Here is a 23,181-nt window from a genome sequence, read left to right as displayed (position 1 = left end):
AAAGAGAGGAAATAACATTTGGTGGCGATAAAATGAGTAATACAGGGCGGGAGAATACAACCGCTACTTGATGCGAATTGCCCTCAATGATGGTCGTCATGCGATCGTTCGAACCGAAGTCCACTAAAAATAATTAAAAACAATCAGTATATTGAACTAATCAATCAATAGTTGATGAAGGCTTACCAATATCTTTAAATATAAATGGATTACGATTATGGGGTAAGTTTAACATATCAAGTCAGTGCAAATTCACAAGTACTTCGTGTCTAGATAGAACAGTTTAATTGATTCACCCGCATGGTTGAGGTCCAGGTTTATCGAGATTGATAAAGACTCTAGGATGTCCCAACGCGCCGCCGCCTTTTTTGGAATGGAGGGGTAGAGGCGTATCAACTCGTGAGTATCTGGGAGAAATCAGTTGCCGATCGAAGTTTTACAAACCTCCATCACAGGCTGCGACCCGACTAGGAACCATCCGGATCGGCTGTTTCTTGATCAGTTCGATTGCCGGCAATGGGTTCGGCTGGGCGTCCAGGTTAGTCTGCTCGAATCTTGGGCCAATCATTGCCTGTGATCTAATCCACCGTTGTTGATTTGTTGGGAGATCATTTTTCGTCAGGTACTGTTTGAACCGGAAGCCGTATGATACATTATTACGGTGTTGGAAGATTACTGACTTGGGTTTCTGGTTGGCGCTCCAAGTGATGGATTTAGCTTTAGGAAGTCCATCGTTTTTTTGCACCACTGTTTCTTCTCTTGGGTCTGGTCGAGTGATCTGACTGGTCGACTGATTGTAGAAGTGGGTAGAGCTTGAGAGTGCTCGAGAGTGTTGGTAGGTCGAGTACGTGCTCCTTATCCTCGTCCTGATAGTCAGCATCCTGGAAGTTGACGCAGGTTGGTGGCTTGTGTGCTTGGGCCGGACAGTTACACACAGTTCAGCGTGTGGCACCCCCGAGAAACCCGAGGAGCCCCACGGGAAAGCGTTGCTCGCCCAGTCTGCCCGGCGCCCGCCGAGCCGCCGGCCACCTCCGCTCGCTCGCTTGCTCAACAACGCCCCCCAGCATAAAACTCGCCGAACAGCCAGCGTTATCCGACATCTTTCCTCCAACCTGCAGCCCATCAACTCTCAAGCTGCCCTCGATATCATCCCTGCCCCATCCTGCCGTCTCAGTCCTCTCCCCGAATTGCGCAAATCAGAAAGCACCCGAAAACAGCAGAATTTCGGAACGCCTATCTATATGCACATACAGGTATGATCTGGTATGATCGTCTTCTTGCCATATTCACAGAATTAATGATGTATCTATTGTCGAAGCTGCACGACATGTCCAAGAGCCCTCGTCTCCGTCCCATCCACAGGCAACCACAACACTCGATCCTCGTTTTTGGGATGCGATGATGCCTGACAGGACCAATTAGCACGGAAACTCTCATGCCAAGACAACGCGCCTACGGCAGGGAGACCGAGAAGGCAGTCGAAACCGCCCGGACGCATGTTGCCAACATGATTGGAGCCAGCACTAAAGGTATCATCTTCACCGGGGGATAGCGAAAAAGACAATATTTCAATCAAGGTTCACAGGTTACATTAGGTCCGCGTCCCCTCAGCTTTGCTCTGATCCACCCCACCCACCCTCATCAATCTTCATCTAACTTTTCTTTCCCTCCCCCGATCTGCTGCTCACCAGGAACGTCAACGACATATCATCACGACCCAGACCGAGCACAAGTGTCTTTTGCACTCTTGCAGGGTGCTGCAAGAACAAGGGCTTCATGTAACCTGTTTGCCCGTCAGAATTAGGTCACGCAACCCCACCCTCACCTCTCCCATCCAACATAATCGGGGAGGCCTAGGGTTCGACTCGAGCTTATTATCAACTGCGGCGGCCAGGAGAGAGGATTGCGCTTGGGTACCGTCAAGTCCTCTCGCCTAGGAAAACTGTACAGCCTCAATGGCCGAAGGGATTCCTTCATGACCATAGAAGCCGTGTAGTCTCGATGGCAGAGACCGCTTGAGCATCGACATGGAAGCGGGGGAATTGTCTGGGCCATCGAGACTGCGCAGTTATGATGGCCGAGGTAGTTTGATCAGAGTAAAATGGTTAGAGGACCGAGATTATGCAAACATTGAGTGGTTTGTAACACAACTTAGGTTTATAAAACTGTACTGAATGCTACCTATTTAACTACATCTGCAAATGACTGGAAAGGAACTGCATACATAAGCCTATTCTCCTAAAAGTACCTATCAGCTGTTTCTTGAGCTGCTTGGTGAACTAATTCCTCTCTTTTTCCTGTTGCATTTCCCCTGCCATTTTTTCATTTAGCTCATCCCACGTTGCCTCTATCATGCCGTTATTTAGGTCATGCCAATCTTGATAAGAACGCTCATAATCCTCTTTAATTGTCATCAAGTCTTCTCTTGTGATGAGATCATCTACTTTTTTGTTGATTTCATCAAGCATAGTGTAATGATGCAGTCCAGAGTTTTGGGGAGAATAGTTTAAATTGTGCCTTGCCATGATGAGTTCTTTTATTCTATCAACAAACTCATGCCTTTCTTCCAATGTTACTGGTGGAAAAGGTTCTTCTGCTTCATAGCGCTTAATTTCTTGTTGAGTGAGGTGCACTTGTGCATTGATACGACTGCTGGAGGACATTGCTTTGAATTTTTGCGTGAAGTGTCCACCAATTTTTTCTTCCTCAATTAAATCTTTCCCATAGTTTGCTGTTGTGAAATCCAAAATCAAGAATAACATCTTCAGGTATATCTCTTTTCCTTTGATATTTTCAAGATCTCCAATTTTCACAAAGAGTTTGGCTATATGTGTGAGATGATTCTTCACTTCTTGTATCTCAATGTTCAGTTCTTTTGAACAATCTCCTGGTGATTTATCTGTTGCTAACTTTCTTTCTAATGTATCCACTAATTTGTTTTGGTTGAAAATTGAACCATGGATTTCCAATTGTGAAAATTCTTCTGGAATGGCTGCCAAATCATCATCAGTTTCTCCCTTTGAAGAATCTTGTGTTGTTGCCGCATTATGGAAGCTAGAATCAGTGAAAAAAGTAGCTTTAGTAAACCATAAGTAACTCTTCTTCTACCTTCATCATCAAGCACTTTTGATTCAAATTCAAGAAATGGGAAAATAAAGATGGCACAAGTTGATTTGTCAGCTGAAAATATTGAAATCTTTCTACTATATGGATCCATGAATTATTTAAAATAGAAATCATGCCACCTTCATCCATATCCTCATAGAAACCAGTATCTCTTGAAATGGAATGAGCCAGGCATTTGCTTGGAAAACTTAAGTAGTTTTTGCTATGAGAAGGTTGTTTATCACCATAGGGACCAAAGAAAAAAGTGACTGTGGCAATCTCTAGGGTGTTTTTATTCTTGAAGAATTCTTCATAGTCTTCCACAGTTATCAAAAAGTGCTGGTACATATAATTTACTGTCATCAAAATCGAATCCTGGAGACCAAATCTAGTTTCATACTTTGGATTTTCTCTGTAATCAGCTGCCTTCTCAGTTTCCAGCAAACCAAAATTATTCAACAAACGGTTTAGCCTCTTGGCCAAATCACTACAAGTAGTTTGTTCTGATTTCTCAGGCAATTGTTGGTGAATCTTTGAATGTAGATAGCTGTGAGAAGAAGGTAAATATTTGGAGTAAACCCAGGTGTTGAGCTTGGGAGAGGATGTAAACCAATAGTAGATAAGCTGAAGAATATCCCCTTTCTGAAAAAATTCACTGATGTCTCTTTCTACTCCTAAATAAGTTGCTTCATTCTGGACATGTGGCAACATGAGATCCTGAATGTTTATCAATTCTTCAAGATCTTCTGAAATATGAATTTTAGATGGATTCTTTGTGTCCAGTTGGCTGCACAGAAGCCATGATATGTTATCTGCTGTAAAGAGTCTCAATTGCCGGAGTTTCTGAATTAAATGAGTGAATTCCACTATGAAGAATCAATTCTCATTGTCAAATTCTCTGGAAACGGAGCAGTATTGGTGTAACTAGGATGGAGATTTTTTCATTTTTGACATTTTTGACTTACATTGATCTGATTGTGGAATTATCTGCTTCATGGCTCTAAGAGATACACTCCTAGACAAATCCCAAGCTGTTTTTTTTTCTGGTAGATTTTAAATTAACATTCATTCTTCCTCAACAATTATACCCAAAAATTGGATAAGAAAGGGAATACCTTGTATCTCTTCCTCAGATGGTTGATAATTAAAATGCTCTGGATTAAATCCAATGGTTTAAGTAGCTGCAAGATTATTTCTAAATGATGTGTTTGGGAAGCTCACCTATATCTGGTGATCCTATGCAAATTTCTATTGCACGTTGTATATCCAAATCCAGTTCATCAAAATGGTACCTTCCATCATCCAGGAGTTCCACTGTCAAGTTAAAATTATTGCTTTCAATTAGCATGGAGTATGTACCTATGCTTATCCCTTTACTATCTCTGCATGTGTGACCTACCTGGTTGGGTTGTTGCATGATGGAATGCAGCTGCAAAGTATTTTTCATAGGCATTTTCATGAGCTTTCCAAAGCCTGGAGAAGTAATTGCAAGATCAAAATTCAAAATCAGTTTCTGTGTGATTGTAATAGATCCTTTTCACCAAATTTTCAAAAAGATAAGATGGCCATGGTGTGATTTTATGGCCTTTTGGAATTTGCTCCCTTCCAACAAGTTTATATTCCACAGCTTTGCTGACCCAGAGAGATTTATCTCAACCTATTAGGCTGAAATATCTTGATGACTGGAGGGGTATTGGTGGAATCCCTCTTGGTTGAAAATATTGAACAACTGGGATAAATCCTTCCTCCTCAAACATTCTTTGAAAACCTGACTGGGTAGGATGGATTTCTCCTTTTGAAAATTGGGTATGGCCTTTACATCCAGGAGGAACAGTTTCTGTTCATTTTACACAGCCTCAACTGCAGTGAGGAATCCCTCCAGGTCAACAATGAGGTATTTGATGTGATTTAAAAACGAGTTTTTCTGCTTTGGATTGTGTATCACATGGTTCATGCCAATTTTCTTTCAGGTTGAGAAATATAATCTCCATTTGAATATAAGAGTTAGATGAGGAGGGTAAAAATTCACACACTCTCTTCTGATATAAATATCCCCTGCAAAGGAAATGGTCAGGATATTCCGTTTCAGTAGATAAAAAAGGTGGCCCACCTGCTCCCTCTCCCATCACATATCTAAACATAGTGTTTTGAATATATGAAAATATTTTTTGACTATAGATTCCATCCAGATATTCCTCTGTCAAGAATCAACTCCTATTGTCAATCTCCTTGGGAAAAGATTATTTGTTGAATGAGATTAGAGAAGTAGTTTAAATTACCTCGTTCATGTGATAGCTGTATGACTTCTCCTAGTATGGATTTGACTATACTTTCTCTCAATTTCATCTCCTTGATTCCATCCAGGAACTTCACACTGTGGGGCAGTGTGTCTCAGTAAGGCAAAACTCTTTCTGTGTGGATAGATAGATAGAAAATGATTTTCATATGAACAATGAAAGATGAATTTGACTCACATGATTCTCTGATGTGCCTGATGTAGGCAAAAGTGTGCCAAGCATCATCCTTGGCTAGAAGTTTGAAGTTATGCAGTTGCATACAATGTTCAGTTCCAATCTTAGCTAGCAAGTTCTTATTGAGGGTTATAGAATAAATACCTGTCTCTTCTTCTGTCAGGATGTGCCCAGTATCTGAATCATCTGGGACAGATCCAGTGGGTTAAGTTGCTGGTGCTCTTTTCTCCTGCCAGTGCTGTGTATGGATGGGTGTCTCACCTATGTCTTTGAATCCCATGGCCTGTTTTGTATCTTGTGCCTCATTGGGTGCTAGTCCATATGATTTATCTTCTATTTCACTGCCAAGATTCAATTTGGTTTGATTAGGTCCATTGGATGGATCTATCACAGGATTGGCAATATCTGTATGGCTTGTGGACTGTTTTCCATGTATAACTAGATTTCAATGATTGGGAATTGATGGAGGGATGTTGGTTCAGTGTCCTATTTTCTACATGGAGAGTGTCAAAATGCAAGTACAAACCATTTTCAAGCAGGGATTCTGAATCATGTCCTGGGAATGATGGCAAGCTTTGAGTGCCTGGAAAATAGTGCCAGCATAAAGGGATGGCTATAAGCACTTTTTGGAATTGCAAGAGAGCTAACATGGGAAATGATGATGACTAGAATAGTAAAGATTTGAAAGCAGGTCAGGGGAAAAGAATGCTTGGGATCAGTGCTTTGGGCAGATCAAGGACAGAGGCTGGAGTCAAGCCTGAAAAAGCACATATACACAGGGCAACTCTGCTGAAGAACAAAGGGTGAAACCCCACATGTGTCATACTACATGTAGACGGAGACAGGTCACAGCAGTGTTTGTTGAGGTGGTTTGGTCGGGGGCGGGGCGCTGTCTGCGGGGTGCTATCGAGGGCTGACTGTTTGAACTGGAATTAAGGTTTGATTGATTTTACCCCACCACCGGGTCCCACACTGCTCAAGCACTGCCCCAGCTGACTCGAGCAGTTGCTTGGTGGATGGTAAACCCCTGAAGACCACTGTCGACGCCAAAGCTTTTATTCCGGCTCGCCCGACGGAAATCGACTCCCAGCACCCGCACTCTCCTCAGCTCAACCGCGGGCTTCTTCTTGCTATCCCAGCTTCGTCTCTTTTAGTGTCCGGTGAGATGGTCGATCCACTTGACCCCGCCCTGTTGGCGGACGAGCTGACTGTCGGCGGCAGCCAGGAGGAAGCCGAGCAGCCTTCCACGCCGCCCATCAGAAGAACCACGAGAGCCGGAAGCCGTCCCCAGAGGTCGATCGGCCTGAGTGTTTCCCCGAAGGTCCTCAACAAGCCGGCGGCCAACAAGCCTCCGGCCGACTGTCCCAGCCCCAGCAAGCTCTCCGTCTCCGCCAGTTCATTCAAGCGCCGCTCACTCAATCTTGCCCACCTCCTCCGCCACCCGACGTCGATCCGCAACCAGAGCTCATCGGCCAGCCCCGGGCTCAGGTCGCCCACCAACCCCGAACACGTCCGCCACCCGCTCTCGCCAGCCACCCCAACCAACCCCACCTCGCCCCCGCTGCCCAGCAGGAAACGGCCCCCCTCCGCCTCAAGACACTCCCACCAGCCGGCCCCCCCGGCCGAGCCGCACAGCCACTCCTTCAGCTGTCCGTGCTGCAGCCGATCGATCACCCTCCCCGATCACTCGCTTAGTCAGCCCGTCCGATGCCCGACCTGTGCGATCATCTGGGACTCCCCGCAGTCCTTCCTCATCGGGCTGAACAAGACGAATGACGATCCCATCCCCGAGGACCGGCTCGGCGAAGCAGGCCAGCCGGCGGAAACCACCCTGACGATCGCCGAGGAACAGATCGCCCAGCTCCACTCTCTCTCGCTCAGCCAGGACCAGCTGGACCGCTTCGACCGCGACCCGAGCGCCTTCCTGGCCGCCGTCAGCCCGGGCTCAGAGACCGACCGGCGCAGCAAACACTTCGACCAGCTCGCCCACGAGCTGCTCTCCAAACTATTCGCCTCCATCTCCAACCTCTCATCCGCCTTCCTATCCCAGCCATCAGCAACACAGCAACCAGCACCCCAGACGGTGCAAATCGAACTGGTCAACAGCTTCTTCCAGGCCATCTGCAGCGGCTTGACTGGCCGGGATATCCTTCTCTCCCACCTCTACAACTTCTTGAACCGTCCCGGTCATCCATCTGTCTCGGTCATCTCAAGCTTCCGGTCAACCACTGATTCTCAAACGATCGATGACCCCATCCAATGGGCCTGGGCTATTGTCCTTCTACAAGTTGAGTCTTCCTTGTTTAGGTTTTTTGTTTTTCTACCATACGGAAACTGATTCTCCACTCACCCATCCTCAGTGTCCCATTCTATCACCCGCTAGTAAGATTGCCCCCCAAAAACGTCTGGTGATAACCGCCCGGACACTTGGTCTGTAAGTCTATCATTTGTCCTTAGGTCAAGGCTGAATCCGAACTAATTTTCAAGTACTCATAACACCAGGATTTCATCGATGCCCAATCGATTACATCATCGGCTCGTCTCGTTTTACAGCCATCCAAGCTGTCCAACCAAAATGTTTGCGGATAAAGTCGAATTGGTCAACGTGTTTGTCAGCGACAGAATTCGCCACTTTCTCCAACTCCCAGACGGCTTTGGGGCTGGCTTTGAACAGCAACCGACTCCGCATCTGCCCAAATACATGCATGACTGGTCCTTGTTGGCCGCAAGCAGAATGATGGCTCTACTATGTTAGTACAATTGAGAAAACCCTGATACAGTGCTTTACATATACAACTGACTACACGTTCCCATGGAATCCAGGTGGATCTAACTTCCAGTCACGCAAGTTGCCGCCAACTTCGTTTTATAATGTGTCCACTGATCTAATCCAACCGATTGATCTGGTCTTTGACTTCGAAAGTTGGGAGAGCAGAAAGTCGTCCTTCACCCTATGCGGCTATCCATGTCTACTGAGCATGGCGAGTAAGATCTCCTTATTGACATACGATGGAAAGCGTCAAATGGGTTTGGAGGCTCGCCAAGCATTCATCGATAGCTTACTGGGAAGATCCCTTGCTCCCCCAGTGCTCCCTCTTTCTATAAGAAGGTCCCATCTCGTCGAGGACTCGCTCCGCCAAATCGCTAGCTCTCAGTCCGAACTGAAGAAGTTACTCAAGATCACCTTTGTGGACGAGGAAGGTGTGGATGGTGGAGGGTCAGTGGATTTCTCCTCCATTGGTTGGTTGGCCCAGTGATTGACTTCAAAGATCGCCACGTTCATTCTCAGATTGAAGAAAGAGTGGTTCCTTTTATTGATCCGGCAGTTGGTTGCGCCCGAGTATGGAATGTTTTTACATGATCCAGATCAACACCAGATATGGTTCAATCCAGCCAGTCAAGAGTTCGAAGAGTTCAGATTAATAGGAACCGTGCTAGGCTTAGCAATTTATAACCGAGTCACCTTAGATTTCGGATTGCCATTGGTAGGTTATCGGAAGTTATTAGGTCTCCCCGTAAACCGATCAGACTTAGCAGCTCTGAAACCCGAGGTTGCTAAAAACTTGGGCTGGTTACTGGAATACGATGGCGATGATTTTGAGGAGATATGTTGTCGGAACTTTGTTGGTGATTATGACGCTTATGGGGCGATCGTTGAGGTCCCCTTGATTCCTAACGGCGAAAACATCCCCGTCACCAAGTCGAATCGAGCCGAATTCGTCAAGCTTTACTGCGATTACATCCTCAATAAGTCCATCGAAAAACAGTTCAAGGCGTTCTCAGATGGATTCAATTCGATTGCTGCCGGCAACGGACTAAGCTTGTTTCAGCCAGAAGAGATCGAACTCTTGGTGATCGGATCCACATACAACTCAAAATTGGACATCGAGGATCTCAAAGCGATCACACTGTATGTCGGCTTTTCGCCTACCGATCTGACGGTCCAGTACTTCTGGATAGTCATCGACAGCTTCAGCTTCGAGGACCAGAAGAAGCTGCTAAGGTTCATTACTGGCACCGACAGGATCCCCGCCACCGGGATCTCGGGCCTCAATCTCAAGATCACCCGCTCCGTCCGTCCGATCGACGTCAATCCAAACAGTCGCCGGCGCCATCTTCAATCAAACCAGCTCGGAACATTGACGATCAACGAACGGCTGCCCGAAAGCCACACCTGCTTCAACCAGCTCATCCTTTCTGACTTCTCTTCCGTCCAATCTCTCGACGAGAAGCTCCGTCTAGCGATCAACGAGTCCGAAGGATTCGGCTTGAATTAGCCCCTCCACCGATCATCTTCCCCCGCGCGTCACCCAGCGCCCACTTTTCTTATCGGCATAGCCCGTCCGTCTTCCGTCTTCATTTCTCACGTGTTGGAGTGTCGTACTAGGTATTCGTCGTCGTTAACTGCTGCCAATCATCAGCAGTCCACTTTGTATCGCATTCTAGCTCCGGCGTATAGATATATATACATGCATAGCAACTTTCACACATACTACCCAGGATACACGCATTACGTATGTAGTATGCTTCTTTCCTGTTGCACTTGCTCTTTGTTTTCGTTATCCCGTGTTTTTTTTCGATGTGTTTCCTCCGCCTTCATGTTGTATTAGGTCCTCTTCACCTCGTTTTTTCTCAAAAAAAAAAAAAAAACCAACGCCAACAGCCCCCCCATGATTCTTATGTACCTGTACTGTTCAGTGCTCCCTGTCCTATCTCTATCTAGCCTCGTATCTTAGTATTACATATCATTATCGTCGTCGTCCTTTTCCCGGATGTTGTCTTCTTTCTTCTAATAATGGAAAGAAGGAGAAGAAAACTAATGTGGATTACTTCACCATATAAGACTGGAGGGCTTCCCTTCGGTTTAGAATACCAGCTAAATGCTATTTTCTATTTCTGTTTTCAAAGGGGAGTGAAGCAGAAAATAGAAACTGGCCTGCTTTCATTGGCGGGAAGTCCTCCACTGCTTGTCTATGGCAGACATACAAACTAGTCTACATGGTGCGCGCACGGAGCACCCGCCTCCCTACCACATGAAGCTCACCAATATGATCTAAGAGCATCTCCAGCAGAGCGGGGATGGGACCCGCTACCTATAGCCGGCCGGGACCACCTTTCACACACCTGTCTCAGCTGTTCAACAGCAGCTCCACAGTAGACTGGCAATTACGCCGGGGGTGGATAGCTAGATTGCCATGCAGGACAACACGACTGCAATGGAAATCAATATCTCGAGGGATTTGGTTGATTTACTCAACTTCATGGACGACGACGATGATCTCATTGCCTACCAAATGTTCAACCGGATTATCTCAAGCAACTGCGATGAATCTTGAGGGGGAGGAGGATCAACCATTGGCCAAAAAACTATCAATTGTGAACACCTTCAAGGTGAACTCCAGCTACGCAACGACTACTTTTCCAAAAACTCAGACAAAACCAATCAAGACACAATCAGCTGAAGGACGACCTCATCGAGCTTCAATGGACTTTACATGAGAAGCGAGTAAGTTGGAGACGTTCCAGTTGATTTGAGCTCAGACAGTTCTGATGAGACCCACACCGATGCCGATCAAGATACCTGAACCTGTTCTCTTAAATTTGTTGATTCCTCTTTGTTATTAATAAAAAAATATAATTTTTTTCTCACAATCTCTTTGTTATGATTTCATTCAATCTCTCACTTGAAATGGATGTGATTGAGACAAGAGGTCTGTTTGACATTCAAAGAAAAAAAGAATTGTGACAATGAAGAAAGTTGAAATGAGAACAAAATCTAATGGGGTTGAATTTCTGGAGAGGGTGTTCTCGGTGGAGGACTACGAGCAAGATCTTCAAGAATTGGATTGATTGGTGATGAGGAGTGGCGAGTAGGTGATGTGTGGTGTGTAGCAGCCTGTGTCATGGGTGGCGATGGGATGGGGAAAGTAGCCGGCCGCGGCCTGGGATGGGATGGACTTGGATCAATCAAAGGTTGTTTAGTGGGTCTGCTGGACCCCGGAAATGTTGAGCGACCTGCTAAACAAGTCCAAAACTCGCGCGGTCCAAGCTCTGCTGGAGATGCTCTAAGGCCCCGTTTGGCAGCAGTGATGTTATGTAATAACCACTGCTTTTCTATAACCGGGCCTCACCGAGGCCCATATTGTATCACTCGCATGTTTGGCAGTTTCGAGAAGTTATGAGGGTCATCACGAGTTTCCTCATCACTCCTCATGATCCCCGCCATTTCCGATATACAACAGTTCTGTCCGCAACCACCTCAAATTTTTTAAAATCCACCCCCCACACCCCCAAATCCTAAAACACACCCCCCGCCTCTGACAGAACTTCTCTTTCCCCATGCCCACTGGCAACCCCCCCCCCCCCCCCCCCCCTCGACCCCCCTCCCGGTATTCGTTCTGATTCAGTCCAGGTCCTCTCGGACTTGATTCACAATCCCCGAGACGCGCATGCCGCCAACGACGCGTCGCCTGATATCGTCATGACCTCTGCCTCTGAACCGCGCCGACTCCCCGAAACCCGCCTGCCAGCGTCCCATGCCGCTCCAGCGACCGAGCCCACGCCGGCTTCATTCCTCCGATCCCTTCTGGCCCGCCCAGAACACCAAACTCAAGATGGAAAACTCGTTCTGGACGCGATGCTCATGACGTTGCTACTTCAACTCTTGGACAGCGAAGCGGAGCAGAAGCGCATGGTTCAACTAGCTATGGAGGAAATGCGCCAAACCTTGCAGGAGATGAAACGCGCGATGGCGGACCTTCGAGAGCTCCCAGGACGCGTCACAACCATCAAGGCAGGGCAATTGCCGCGTAAACAATCAGCACCGGTCAAGTCTTACGCAACGACGGCAGCCAAGCCGAAAGCCCCACCCCCCCCTCCGACCAAGACCGAGATGATCGCGGCCCAACCTGGACTCACCATCATTCACGCAAGGACTGGTACCGCCCCGTTGAAGGAAGTGGGCGCCGAGATTACTGTCAGGAGGGTTAATGAGGTTTTGGACAAATTGAACGCAACGGTTCAGGGCGAAAGGGTCTCAGTGAAGGCCGTCCGATTCCTTCCATCCGGTGATGTCTCCTTTTATTCTAAGAACCGTCAGCAGAAGGAATGGCTGAATTGCAACAAACACGAATGGAGTAAACAGGTGCACCCCGACTTAGAAGCGTCGCCAAGTACCTATTCAGTTCTAGCCCATGGGATACCCCGGACTTTCAACGTTGACGCGGCGACCAGCAGGATCTCCATCGCGTTGGACAACAATTTTTTGGCCGAGAAGATCTTCAAGATGCGATGGTTGGGCGGTTCCAGGGACCCCTCCGACCCCCGCCAAGCTGGTACAGTCGTCATTGCTCTTGCTGACCCATTGGTGGCTGATCTCCTGGTTAAACAGAGAGGATTGTTTTTAAATGGCTGCTTCCACAGAGTAGATCGCTTCAAGAAACTTCCACCGCAGTGTTTCAAATGCTTGCAGATGGGCCACTTTGGGAAGTGGTGCCGGGCGGAACCGAAATGCGGCAAGTGTGGCAAGAATCACGAGACGAGAGATTGTCAGGACGCAACAACTGTGGCAGGGAAACAGTGTGTGATTTGCAGGGACGCAGGGAAAGGGAAGGGCATTTGGGAAACCCACACGCCTTTTGATAAGGCGTGTGAGGTAAAGCGGGCATGGCTACTTTCCAAAAAACATCTCCAAAATGAGTAATTTAGACCCTAAACTAACACAAATTTGTCCTAGTAATTCTGTTGTAGACACTCCCCCTCTTGTTTCAAGCAATGAAACCTTTTTGCCCTCTTTTATTGTGCAGTTGAACTGCCACAATAGTCGAGCGACAACTTATAGTATTCTCAATTCTGAGCCGGCCTCGGCGTTTTCTCTTATCTTGCAGGAGCCTTGGATTAATCCACTGACTTGTTTACTGCCTGACCACGAAGCGTGGTGGACCTTCTACAGCCCGGAACACCAGCCGAAGGATCTCAAGGACAAACATCGGGTTGTGTCCTATGTCCCGAAATCCATTGCCTCCCAGGATATCAAAGTCCTGGGCGGCAACAGTAAGTTTTTTCTTGCGTTAGAAATTGTTTTGTTAACCGGGACCCGGCTGCGGGTCCTCAATGTTTATAATCCTCCAGGCACAACCACAGGAGTAGACCAACTTCGGGAATGGTTAGGCTTATCCAACGACCGACGGGTCGCGTCAGTCATTGGAATGGACTCCAACCTCCACCACCGGCTCTGGAACCCTCCGGGATACCCCCACATACATAAGGAAGCTAAGTCCTTGGTCTCACTTTGTGGAAAGCACGGGTACAGGCTTTTTTCTGAAAAAGACACTCCCACTTTCCTTTCCAGCCGGGGGTCTAAGACGACCATCGACCTCACTTGGGGAAACTTCCGCGCCTCTCAATTGATCCACAGCACGGCCACCTCCTCGGCCAACCACGGATCGGATCACCAGAAGCTGGTAACAGCCCTGCGACTGTTGCCGCCGGGTCCATCCTACCAATGGGTGGCCCCCAAACCGGCCGACTTGGATCAAGCGGAACTCCGTAAGACGGTGAAAACCGGCCTCAATCAGCTAAGTTGCATGTTGCCTACCCTTGATATCGACGAGGTGGAACAAAAATTGACAGAATGCTTGTCTGCCGCTTGGCAGAAACAGGGTATGCGGATTCGGACCGATCAAAGCAAGATCAAGAAGTGGTGGGATAAGGACAAACTGGGCCCCCTTGTCAAGACCAGGAATAAGTGTCGCCGGCTGCTGATTATGAATCCAACCCAGGAAAATGCTGACCGTTACAACTACTGGAACAGTAGATTCCGCGAGGAGGTCAACAATCTCAAGCAGCAACATTGGAGGGACTTCCTGGCCTCCACCGACACTACGTCGGTTTTCCAGGCTTTCCAATTCACCAAGCCTAGGAGTGGTGGGGGGGTGCTCCCTCTGCGAGGCCCAGACGGTTCTATCACGTCAACCAAGGAGGAACAGGCGGAACTTCTGTTCACCGGAACGTCGGTTGTCGACAGCAGCTGCGACTTATCGGATATCCCCCCATTGGAGGAGTCTTCTTTTGTGGTTTACCCCCCCGTCTCTCAGGAGGAGGTGCTGGGCATACTGGGCAGACTGGCAAGGAAGAAGGCCTTGGGCCCGGACCGGATCCCAAATGAAGTCCTCACTATTGTCAAAACTGAGCTAGCTGACACCCTCGTGTGCCTTTTCAACAGGTGCATCAGGGAGGACCTTTTCCCCGCAGCCTGGCGCACGGCCACCACCGTTATCATAAGGAAGTTTGGAAAGCCCGACTACACAAACCCAGGGGCGTACCGTCCTATCGCGCTTCTCAGCACTCTCAGCAAGGTTTTTGAAACTGTTATCGCTGACCGCATAACTTTTTGGGCAGAATCAAAGGGTATCATCCCCGACGGACATTCAGGAGGGCGCCGGGGTAAGGGCTCCGAGGACGCCCTGATGGCACTCACTATGTGGGTCAAAAGGAAGTGGAGAGAGGGGAAGACCGTCACCGGACTTTTTCTCGACGTAAAGTCGGCCTACCCTTCAGTGAACCCTCGCCGGCTAGTTCACTCCCTTCGACAGAAGGGGTGCCCTACCTACCTGTGGAAAGTCATCGACCGTTTCTTGGAAGGGCGGCGTACCAAGATGCGTCTCGCGGATTTTGAATCAGCTGAGTTTGCCCTGGAGAAGGGTCTCCCGCAGGGCTCGCCTTTATCAGTTATCCTGTATATTCTCTACAACTCCGATCTGCTGATAAAAACCTTTGACTTCGACGGTGACGAAGTTTCTCTAGGATTTATTGACGATGTGGTCCACCTCATGGCCGGGAAGACCAGTGAGGAAGCCAGGTCGCGGTTAGCACGGGTGGGCGAAGGGTCGTTACAGTGGGGCAGGTCCCACGGCGCCATCTTTGACAGCAGGAAGGCCCAGTTCATGGTATTCACTCACTCGAAAGCGGCTAAGTCCCATTTCATGTTTGATGGCCAGCAGCTGGCACCACAGCGTGATGTCAAGTGGCTGGGGCTGTGGATAGATGAAAAACTGACCTTCACCAAACAGATCACTCAAGTTAGGAAGAAAGCCGACAACACTCTGGGCCAACTCCTCAAAATAGGCAGCTCGGCCTGGGGGGTCAGAGAACAGGAGCGTGGGCTACTGATCTCTGCGGTGCTGGTACCCAGGGTGCTCTACGGGGTACAGGTGTGGTTTACGAACCAGAATAAGCAGAAGGTGGCGTCGTTGCTGGATCTGATCGAGCACTCAGCCGCCCGATTCGCGCTGGGGGCCTTGAAGTCAACTCCAATCAAGTATCTAGGCAAATACCGGCCGTTCCGGAGCATCAAAGAGACTTCTGCGAACAGGATAACTAACTTCTTCGTCAATAAATTGACCAGAATCACCCACAGGTTGTCGGCAATTGAGGAGCAAATCCGGACGGAATTGTTGTGGACGGCTAGGCCCTTTCCTAGTCCGGTCCACTCATCCCTAAATCGGGAGAAGCTGGCCGTCGTGGCGGCAAGGGAGTTGGAAACGGTGAACTTCATACTCGAGGATTTTCCTCCCTGGACCTTGGGGAGGAGAATGGAACTCAACATCAATAGGGGCAATAAACAAGAGGCAAAAAGGGCTATAGTATCTTTTCTCGACAGCATAGACCCGGTGTCCGACTTGGTGATATTTACTGATGGTTCTGATCATCCCGATGAGGGCTTGGGGGCGGCGGCCATCTCTAGGGACGGTGCTTTGTCCAAGCTCGCTTTCTTGGGCCCACCAGACACGGCGTCGAACTTCGAGTGTGAACTGGTCGGCATTCGACTCGGGCTGGAATTAGGAAGTGCGGCCCGGCTGCCGAGCACAGGGGCCCAAATCATTTTGTTGACGGACAGCCAGGCGGCGATTGAGAGGCTGAGCAACGCCACGGCCCCCAAGCCTGGCCAGTATTTACTTTCCCAGATACAAAAAGCCGCTGACGCCATCCCATCCTCTACGCAGATTTTGGTCTGATGGTGCCCGGGGCACGTTGGGATTGACGGCAATGAGCTGGCGGAAAAAAAGGCGGCCGAGGCGCGTAACCCGGCCCTTCGGGACGAGTCGATAAGGGGCAGTGTCACGGCGGTGAAGGCCGGCTTGCTTCAGAAAAAGAGGGTATGGAAAGGGTCACCGAGGACGGCCTTCCCAGTTCAAGCCGCTTTCCACCAGTTAAAATCAGGTCACGTGCTATTAAACTCCTTTCAATTCAAGTCCAGAAGGGCGCCATACCCTATCTGCATGACATGTGGAGTGCCTGAAACGGTTGATCATTACTTGATTTCTTGTTCCAGGTTTACCAAAGCTAGGATGACTGCAATGCGGCTCCTCCTCGATGAGAGAATCACCGAACTCACAACCAGAACTCTTCTCAATAACTCCAGGGCTTTCCGGGCCACTGAAGCTTTCATTCGATTTTCGGCTAGGCTCCCGCAATTTCGGCGAGACGGTGCCACCGAAGTAACCCACCAGTAAACTCCATTCGACACCCCACAGGACCACCAACGGCATCTTTCCCCCCTCATTTTTTCCCCTCTTCTTTTTCTTTTCCGGCCTTTTTTTTCCCCCTTATCTTTTCTTCTCATACTTTTGGCTATCTGCTTGAATATTGCCCAGCAACTCCGCCATTACTCCTCCCTTCCATTTACACTTGTATGGCTATTGCGCATTGCGCGCAGTAGAAGCTTTTGTCTGTTAGATGTATATGCATAGTGCGCAATGTCAAATCAAATCTGCACTTAAAAAAAAAAAAAAAAAAAAAAAAACTGGGCCTCACCGAGGCCCATATCGTATCACTTGCATGTTTGGCAGTTTCAAGAAGTTATGAGGGTCATCACGAGTTTCCTCATCACTCCTCATGATCCCCGCCATTTCCGATATAGTACCCCTGGGGGTGTATTTGGGGTGATATCGGCACCCTTACACGACACACCCCCAACTCTACCTCTGTTACTCACCTCGATGGCCGGTACAGACTTTGTACCGGTCACCAAGCAGAGTACACACTCCAATCAATGGGCCAACACAACCGGTCATCGAGATTGATGACCGATCCAACACAATCGGCCATCGATGACCAATGGTCATCAAAGGGACATTCCCCTCAATGACCATTGGTCATTGAAGGGCCCATGTATCTCCCCGATGACCAATGGTCATCGAGGAGAATATGTACACAGTCCCTTTGATGACCATCGGTCATCAAGGGAAATCTCCCCGATGACCATTGGTCATCAAAGGGACTGTACATATTCTCCTCAATGACCATTGGTCATCCAAGGGACCATGTATTCCCTTCGATGACCAATGGTCATCGATGGGACTATGTGTTCCCCAAAAGGGACTCTGTATTCCCTTCAATGACCGTGTACCGGCCATCGTCGAGAGGAGTTAAACACTCGATTAGCCTTGCCGGTATGTACGCTCGATGGCCGGTATTTACCGGCCATGGAGCTTGTTATGCAGGCAAGCTGTATGACGCGAGTGGCAGCCAAACACTTGTGTTATCTTGAAATATATGAAAATCAAGAGTGATGTGTATCACATTAGGTAAGTGTGCAATATCACATAACATGATTGCTGCCAAACGGGGCCTAAAATATTTCAGTCACCCTATGTACCGCGGCCCAAACTTAACTAAGTCCCTCCTGCTAAGTTTGACCGCGGCCGGTTAGTATGCCTCCAAAGTCAGGAGGAACCTGGTGAAGTTAGCTTATGTTTTGAATAATTCTTGGAAATTTGGGCAATTCCCCCCTCCATCACAAAAACACCCACTTCACTTGATGTATTCCAAAAATGGGGTTCACCCACACATACTATTATATCCAGCTACCAGTGCCTCCCAGACCCCAAAAATGTAGCTTTTAGACTTTCCACTGCAGAACTAGCTTTGGAAACATGTCCCAGCTTTTTTCAAAACACAGTATATTGCTGTAGTGGCTTGAATGAGACAGCACTGATTGGTCCACAACATTGTAGCTGGCTTGTTGGGAAGGATTCCTGCCCGCAAGGGATCCTTTTGAGGAAAATAGCACTAAATTAGCCAAGTCCCTCTGTAACAGGAGGGGGGATGCCTTGAACTTTCCCGCAGGGACCCACCAAAGAAAGTACTTTGTGCTAAGTCAACCACGTGGCCTGGGAAATTAGGAAAATGGCCTTTTTCAACTTGCCGTAGCAGCACCTTTTATCATTGGGTGATTTTGGGGGAACAAAAGATTGGTACGATCTTGGGTGATTTTTCTACGTATTTTTTTCTTTTTTTTGCAGCCTTGAGTGGCACTTGCCTTCCTTTTTCATGTCCATCACTGGTTCTGGTTTGTCCCATATCACAAAACTTGCACTGTAAAAAGTCCAAACCTCACAATGTTACAACAATGATTTTAGATCAAGGAAGTGGGTTGTAGAGGCTGGAGAATAGTATAGACTAGAGGCCAAGGCGGCTTTGCCACTGAAAATTCAATGGCCATCCTGCCTCTTTCAATTACCCCCCCCCCCCCCCCCCCCCCCCCCTTGACAGGCTAGCCATATTAGACAGGCAAAAATGATTTCAGATTTGGCTAAGTAGGCTGTTGTGAAGCATCTCCCATTCCCTGCTAAGGAACTCACACTCCATTGCATCCCATGCATGTAACAAATACATATTTCTCGTTCAAATCCACTTCATGCAAAGAAATTGGATTGCACAAGTCTTTAATTAATCTGAATAAGTCAAGCCCTGATGTTTCTGTGAGACTGCTTAATATATAGCAAAAACAATTAAAAAAAATCCAAGGACACTTTAGTTATGATCCATCTAATCACTTCATACTCCTCCATATCCAAGCAAGCTCTGTCCATGATCCCCACCATTCTTGTGTGACCCGGTCTGTCTGGAGTTTGATCAATGTTGCCGGGAGGAGGGCCCCAGGGGGGGCGGCAGGGATTGCCATTGACACTTGCAAGTTGGTCTGTGCAAGTACCACCTGCGCAGGGGAAAGGGGTTTGGTCAGAGGGGGCTGAACCTAACTAAGTCCCTCCTCCACCTCCAAAGGAGGGACTTACAAAAAAGAGTTTTCTTTTCTTTTTGGCATGACAGGTTTGCTCAATGTATGCATATCAACAGGCAAGAAGCCTGCACATCTATCAGTATTTGTTTTTTTATATAGCACCCCACCCTAATTGTTAAGAAATCAGCTAGAAATAAAGCCCCATAATGGGTCAGACAGGGGTCCCTAGGAGCATTGTCTCACAGATTGCAATCCATTTGATGTGAGTGTCATCAAAAAAAAGCAAAATTGCTTTCTATCCTCTGTATATACACCTGTCAGAGCTATGGAAAAAAACAGACAGATGTGTCACTTTTTTGCCTCAAAGGAACTGTGTGTACTTCACTGTATTGGGGTACCTGGCGGAGTGTCTCACAGGTCATCTTCTGATGCTGATTTTTTGTTGAAGGAGGGGTGGTACATCCCCCAAATTTTGTGAGGTTATAGGCCAAGTGTGGACCTTCATCATGGTCTTTACAGTGCCACAATAGCTATTGTTTTGAAAAAGTTATTGCAGACTTAGGATTTTCTCTGCAAAATCTGAAAAACTTGTCACACCAAAAATGTCCACTGATTGAGAAGTCCCCCCTTCGGAGGCGGGCGTGAAGCGCCCAGGAGGGACTTTTGTAGCTAAGTTTGGGAGGGGGCCTTTGACTCGCGAGCGGTATGGCAGGGTGGGGGAGTCAAATTCTCACATCTACTCTTGATGACCGGTCTGACTGGTCATCGAGAGGTGGTGAGACCGGTCATCAAGAGGTGGTGAGTCCCCTCGATGACCGGTCTGACAGGTCATTGAGAGGTGGTGAGTCCCCTTGATGACTGGTCTTTGCCGGTCATTGAGAGGAGATGTGAGTCCCCTCAATGACCGGCAAAGACCAGTCATCAAGCGGAGATGTGAGTCCCCTTGATGACCGGCACAGAACGGTCATTGAGCAGAGATGTGAGTCCCCTTGATGACCGGCACAGACCGGTCATCAAGAGGAGATGTGAGTCCCTTCGATGACCGGCAAAGACCGGTCTCGAGAGGAGATGTGAGTCCCCTCAATGACCGGCACAGACCGGTCATCAAGAGGAGATGTAAGTCCCCACGATGACCGGCAAAGACGGGTCATTGAGAGATGCGAGTCCCCTTGATGACTGGTCTGACCGGTCATCCAGAGATGTGAGTCACCTCGATGACCGGCAAAGGCCGGTCATGGAGAGGAGATGTGAGTCCCGATGACCGGTACAGACCGGTCATCGAGCGGAGATGTGAGTCCCCACGATGACCGGCAAAGACCGGTCATTGAGAGATGCGAGTCCCCTTGATGACCGGTCTGACCGGTCATCCAGAGATGTGAGTCACCTCGATGACCAGCAAAGGCCGGTCATGGAGAGGAGATGTGAGTCCCGATGACCGGTACAGACCGGTCATTGAGTGGAGATGTGAGTCCCCTCAATGACCGGTCCAGATTGGTCATAGACATAACTGTACTGCATATGTACTGACGACTGAGTCCCCTCTTTACCCCCCAGCTGACCTGTAACCACTTGACGAGTTTGTACAGGCCAGAATTGTGTCTGCCCAGGCGCAGGGCCCTGGCAACCAAAGTTGAGGTGCTCAGGGTGCAAAGCATGAGGACCCAGGTCTTGTGCAGCTGGGTTGGATACTTAAAGGGTGTGAGGGAAGCTGTTTGTCCCCCCAGGGGATCTGGTTTCGTCCCACCCCCTCCCTGGAGCCCACTAATCACTTGATTAGGGCCTCCTTGATTACGTTTTTGACCAACCTTTTTTTGCCTGTTGCTCCAGCACGGGCTGGAGGGTCAATCCAAGGTGCCCTCCGGGGTGTTTGGGGATTAATTTAAACTTTTATGGGATTTTTTCTAATGAGCAGAGGCAAAAACTTTGATCTTGCCTTCTGTGTTTCTGTGATTTTAATAAACTTGGATGTAGGGATAGGTTGGGCCATGATGGAAACAAAAGATGGGTGAAGAAAAGATTCAAAGATGAGTGAGTGAGAGGGATTCTGGAAAAGGTCCCACCAAAATATAATTATCTCAGGCCACGCGGTCCACATAGCCTTTGGGTCCCTCCCTCTAGTTGGCCAAATGTGGCAAGTCTTTTACACCTCTAGGATTAGGAGGGAGGTACTTTGTCAAGGAAACTAGCAAAACTCTGGCAACGGTCTGTCCCTGCCAAGACAAGAAGCGGTCAGACAGGGAGTAAATCACATAGTATGTAAATGAGAGAAAACAGTGGAAAACAGTCAGCAAAGGAGCAGATGCTCAGTAGAGGTGACCAGAGAAACCCCAGATATCAATTGTGGGTCACCAATGATCAAACATACAATCAAGCCTTGAAGTATTGAGAGGAAAATGGGATGAGGAACATCTGAAGCCATACAGTTTTCTAATCATAGATTAGAAGCAAGAAAGAGAGGAAACCAAAGGAATCTCAGTGGAAAGAACAGAAAAACCAAGAGGCAAATCAGGAAAACAAATCGACCAGGGCTGAAGAAGCATCAGATAATTCTGAAAAAGAGAGCCATAAAAAGCAGGCAAAGGTGAAAGTGAAATCAGAGTTTATCCCTGAAGGTTTGGATTGATTTTCACATTTCAGTCTTGACATCTATCTGTTAATCATTTTTTCTAATCTGGTATTCTATGGTTTTTGGTTTTCCCTAACAAAGGTGGTAAGCAAATTCTTCCCGTCTTGATGGGCTATCAAATTGTGTGCAATCATGAACTCAATTGTTTGGATGATTGATAAGTTGATAGAGTCGTTGTGTTGTAAGGCTGCATTATCCGCTTCAGATACCACATCTTCAGTTCCATGGATTTTCTGCCTGAGATGAGCCAATCTTGCAGCTAGTTGGCTGCAAGTGTTGGGCCCTTGAGTCTCAGAAACAGGTGCATCAACCTTCAATTTTAGAAAATCTTGGTATGTGACTTTCTTTTGGAGGTTTTCAAGGGATTTGGAGGCTGATTTCCAGACCTTATTCCCTGGCAAATCAAGCGGAATATGCTGAAATGGCCAAGAATCTTCAAGTTCATCCTTTACTTCTTTTGATAGGTCCAACAAATCTATAGGTACATTGATGAAAGGTACATTGATGAAAGGCGCCAATACATTGATGAAAGGAAGTGGTGCTGTCCTTTTGGTTTTGACTTCATGTGAAATTTGTGGTAGGACAGAAGCACTGAATACATGAAAATTATTATCAAGAGATTCTATTACTTTTCTACTTGGTTGAGTAGACCCAAACCAATAATAACCAATCTTAGGAATATCTGGTCTCTACCCATCTCAATGGCTTGATCTTCCAAATTATTTGCAAGAATATGCTTATCTAGAGATTCTCTTGGTTTTTTGATTTGGTGGGTAGATCCATACCAATAATAAATGAGTTTTGGAACATCATTTGCTTGAAACAACTGAGTAATTATTGGTTTTTCTCCATCTAGCTTGCTGACTTCATTTTCCACATGTGGCAATAGAAGCTCATGAATCTGGATCAATTCTTGGAAATCTTTTGCAAAATCCTCAGCACAAGGGTGATTTTTT

At 47.7% G+C, this 23,181-nt stretch overlaps 2 protein-coding genes across 2 annotated transcripts; one reads left to right on the top strand and one right to left on the bottom strand.

The window, feature by feature from the left end:
* Positions 1-83: 83 nt before the first annotated feature.
* Positions 84-880, bottom strand: PtA15_3A221 (uncharacterized protein; the record flags this gene model as incomplete). Its single annotated transcript, XM_053167168.1, has 5 exons — positions 84-123; positions 187-192; positions 297-363; positions 445-578; positions 681-880. The coding sequence occupies 5 exons, from the start codon at positions 878-880 to the stop codon at positions 84-86; spliced, it is 447 nt and encodes a 148-aa protein (XP_053018411.1).
* Positions 881-6,741: 5,861 nt separating this feature from the next.
* On the top strand, positions 6,742-9,853 carry PtA15_3A220 (uncharacterized protein; the record flags this gene model as incomplete). The annotated part of the gene is made up of 5 exons (XM_053167167.1): positions 6,742-7,863; positions 7,937-8,010; positions 8,079-8,326; positions 8,400-8,793; positions 8,866-9,853. The coding sequence occupies 5 exons, from the start codon at positions 6,742-6,744 to the stop codon at positions 9,851-9,853; spliced, it is 2,826 nt and encodes a 941-aa protein (XP_053018410.1).
* Between the last annotated feature and the right edge of the window lie 13,328 nt (positions 9,854-23,181).

This window comes from Puccinia triticina, chromosome 3A (genome assembly GCF_026914185.1).
Source record: "Puccinia triticina chromosome 3A, complete sequence".
Lineage (NCBI taxonomy): Eukaryota > Fungi > Basidiomycota > Pucciniomycetes > Pucciniales > Pucciniaceae > Puccinia > Puccinia triticina.
Note: the sequence above shows the minus strand (reverse complement) of the source record. Positions and strands in the feature narration are given on the sequence as shown.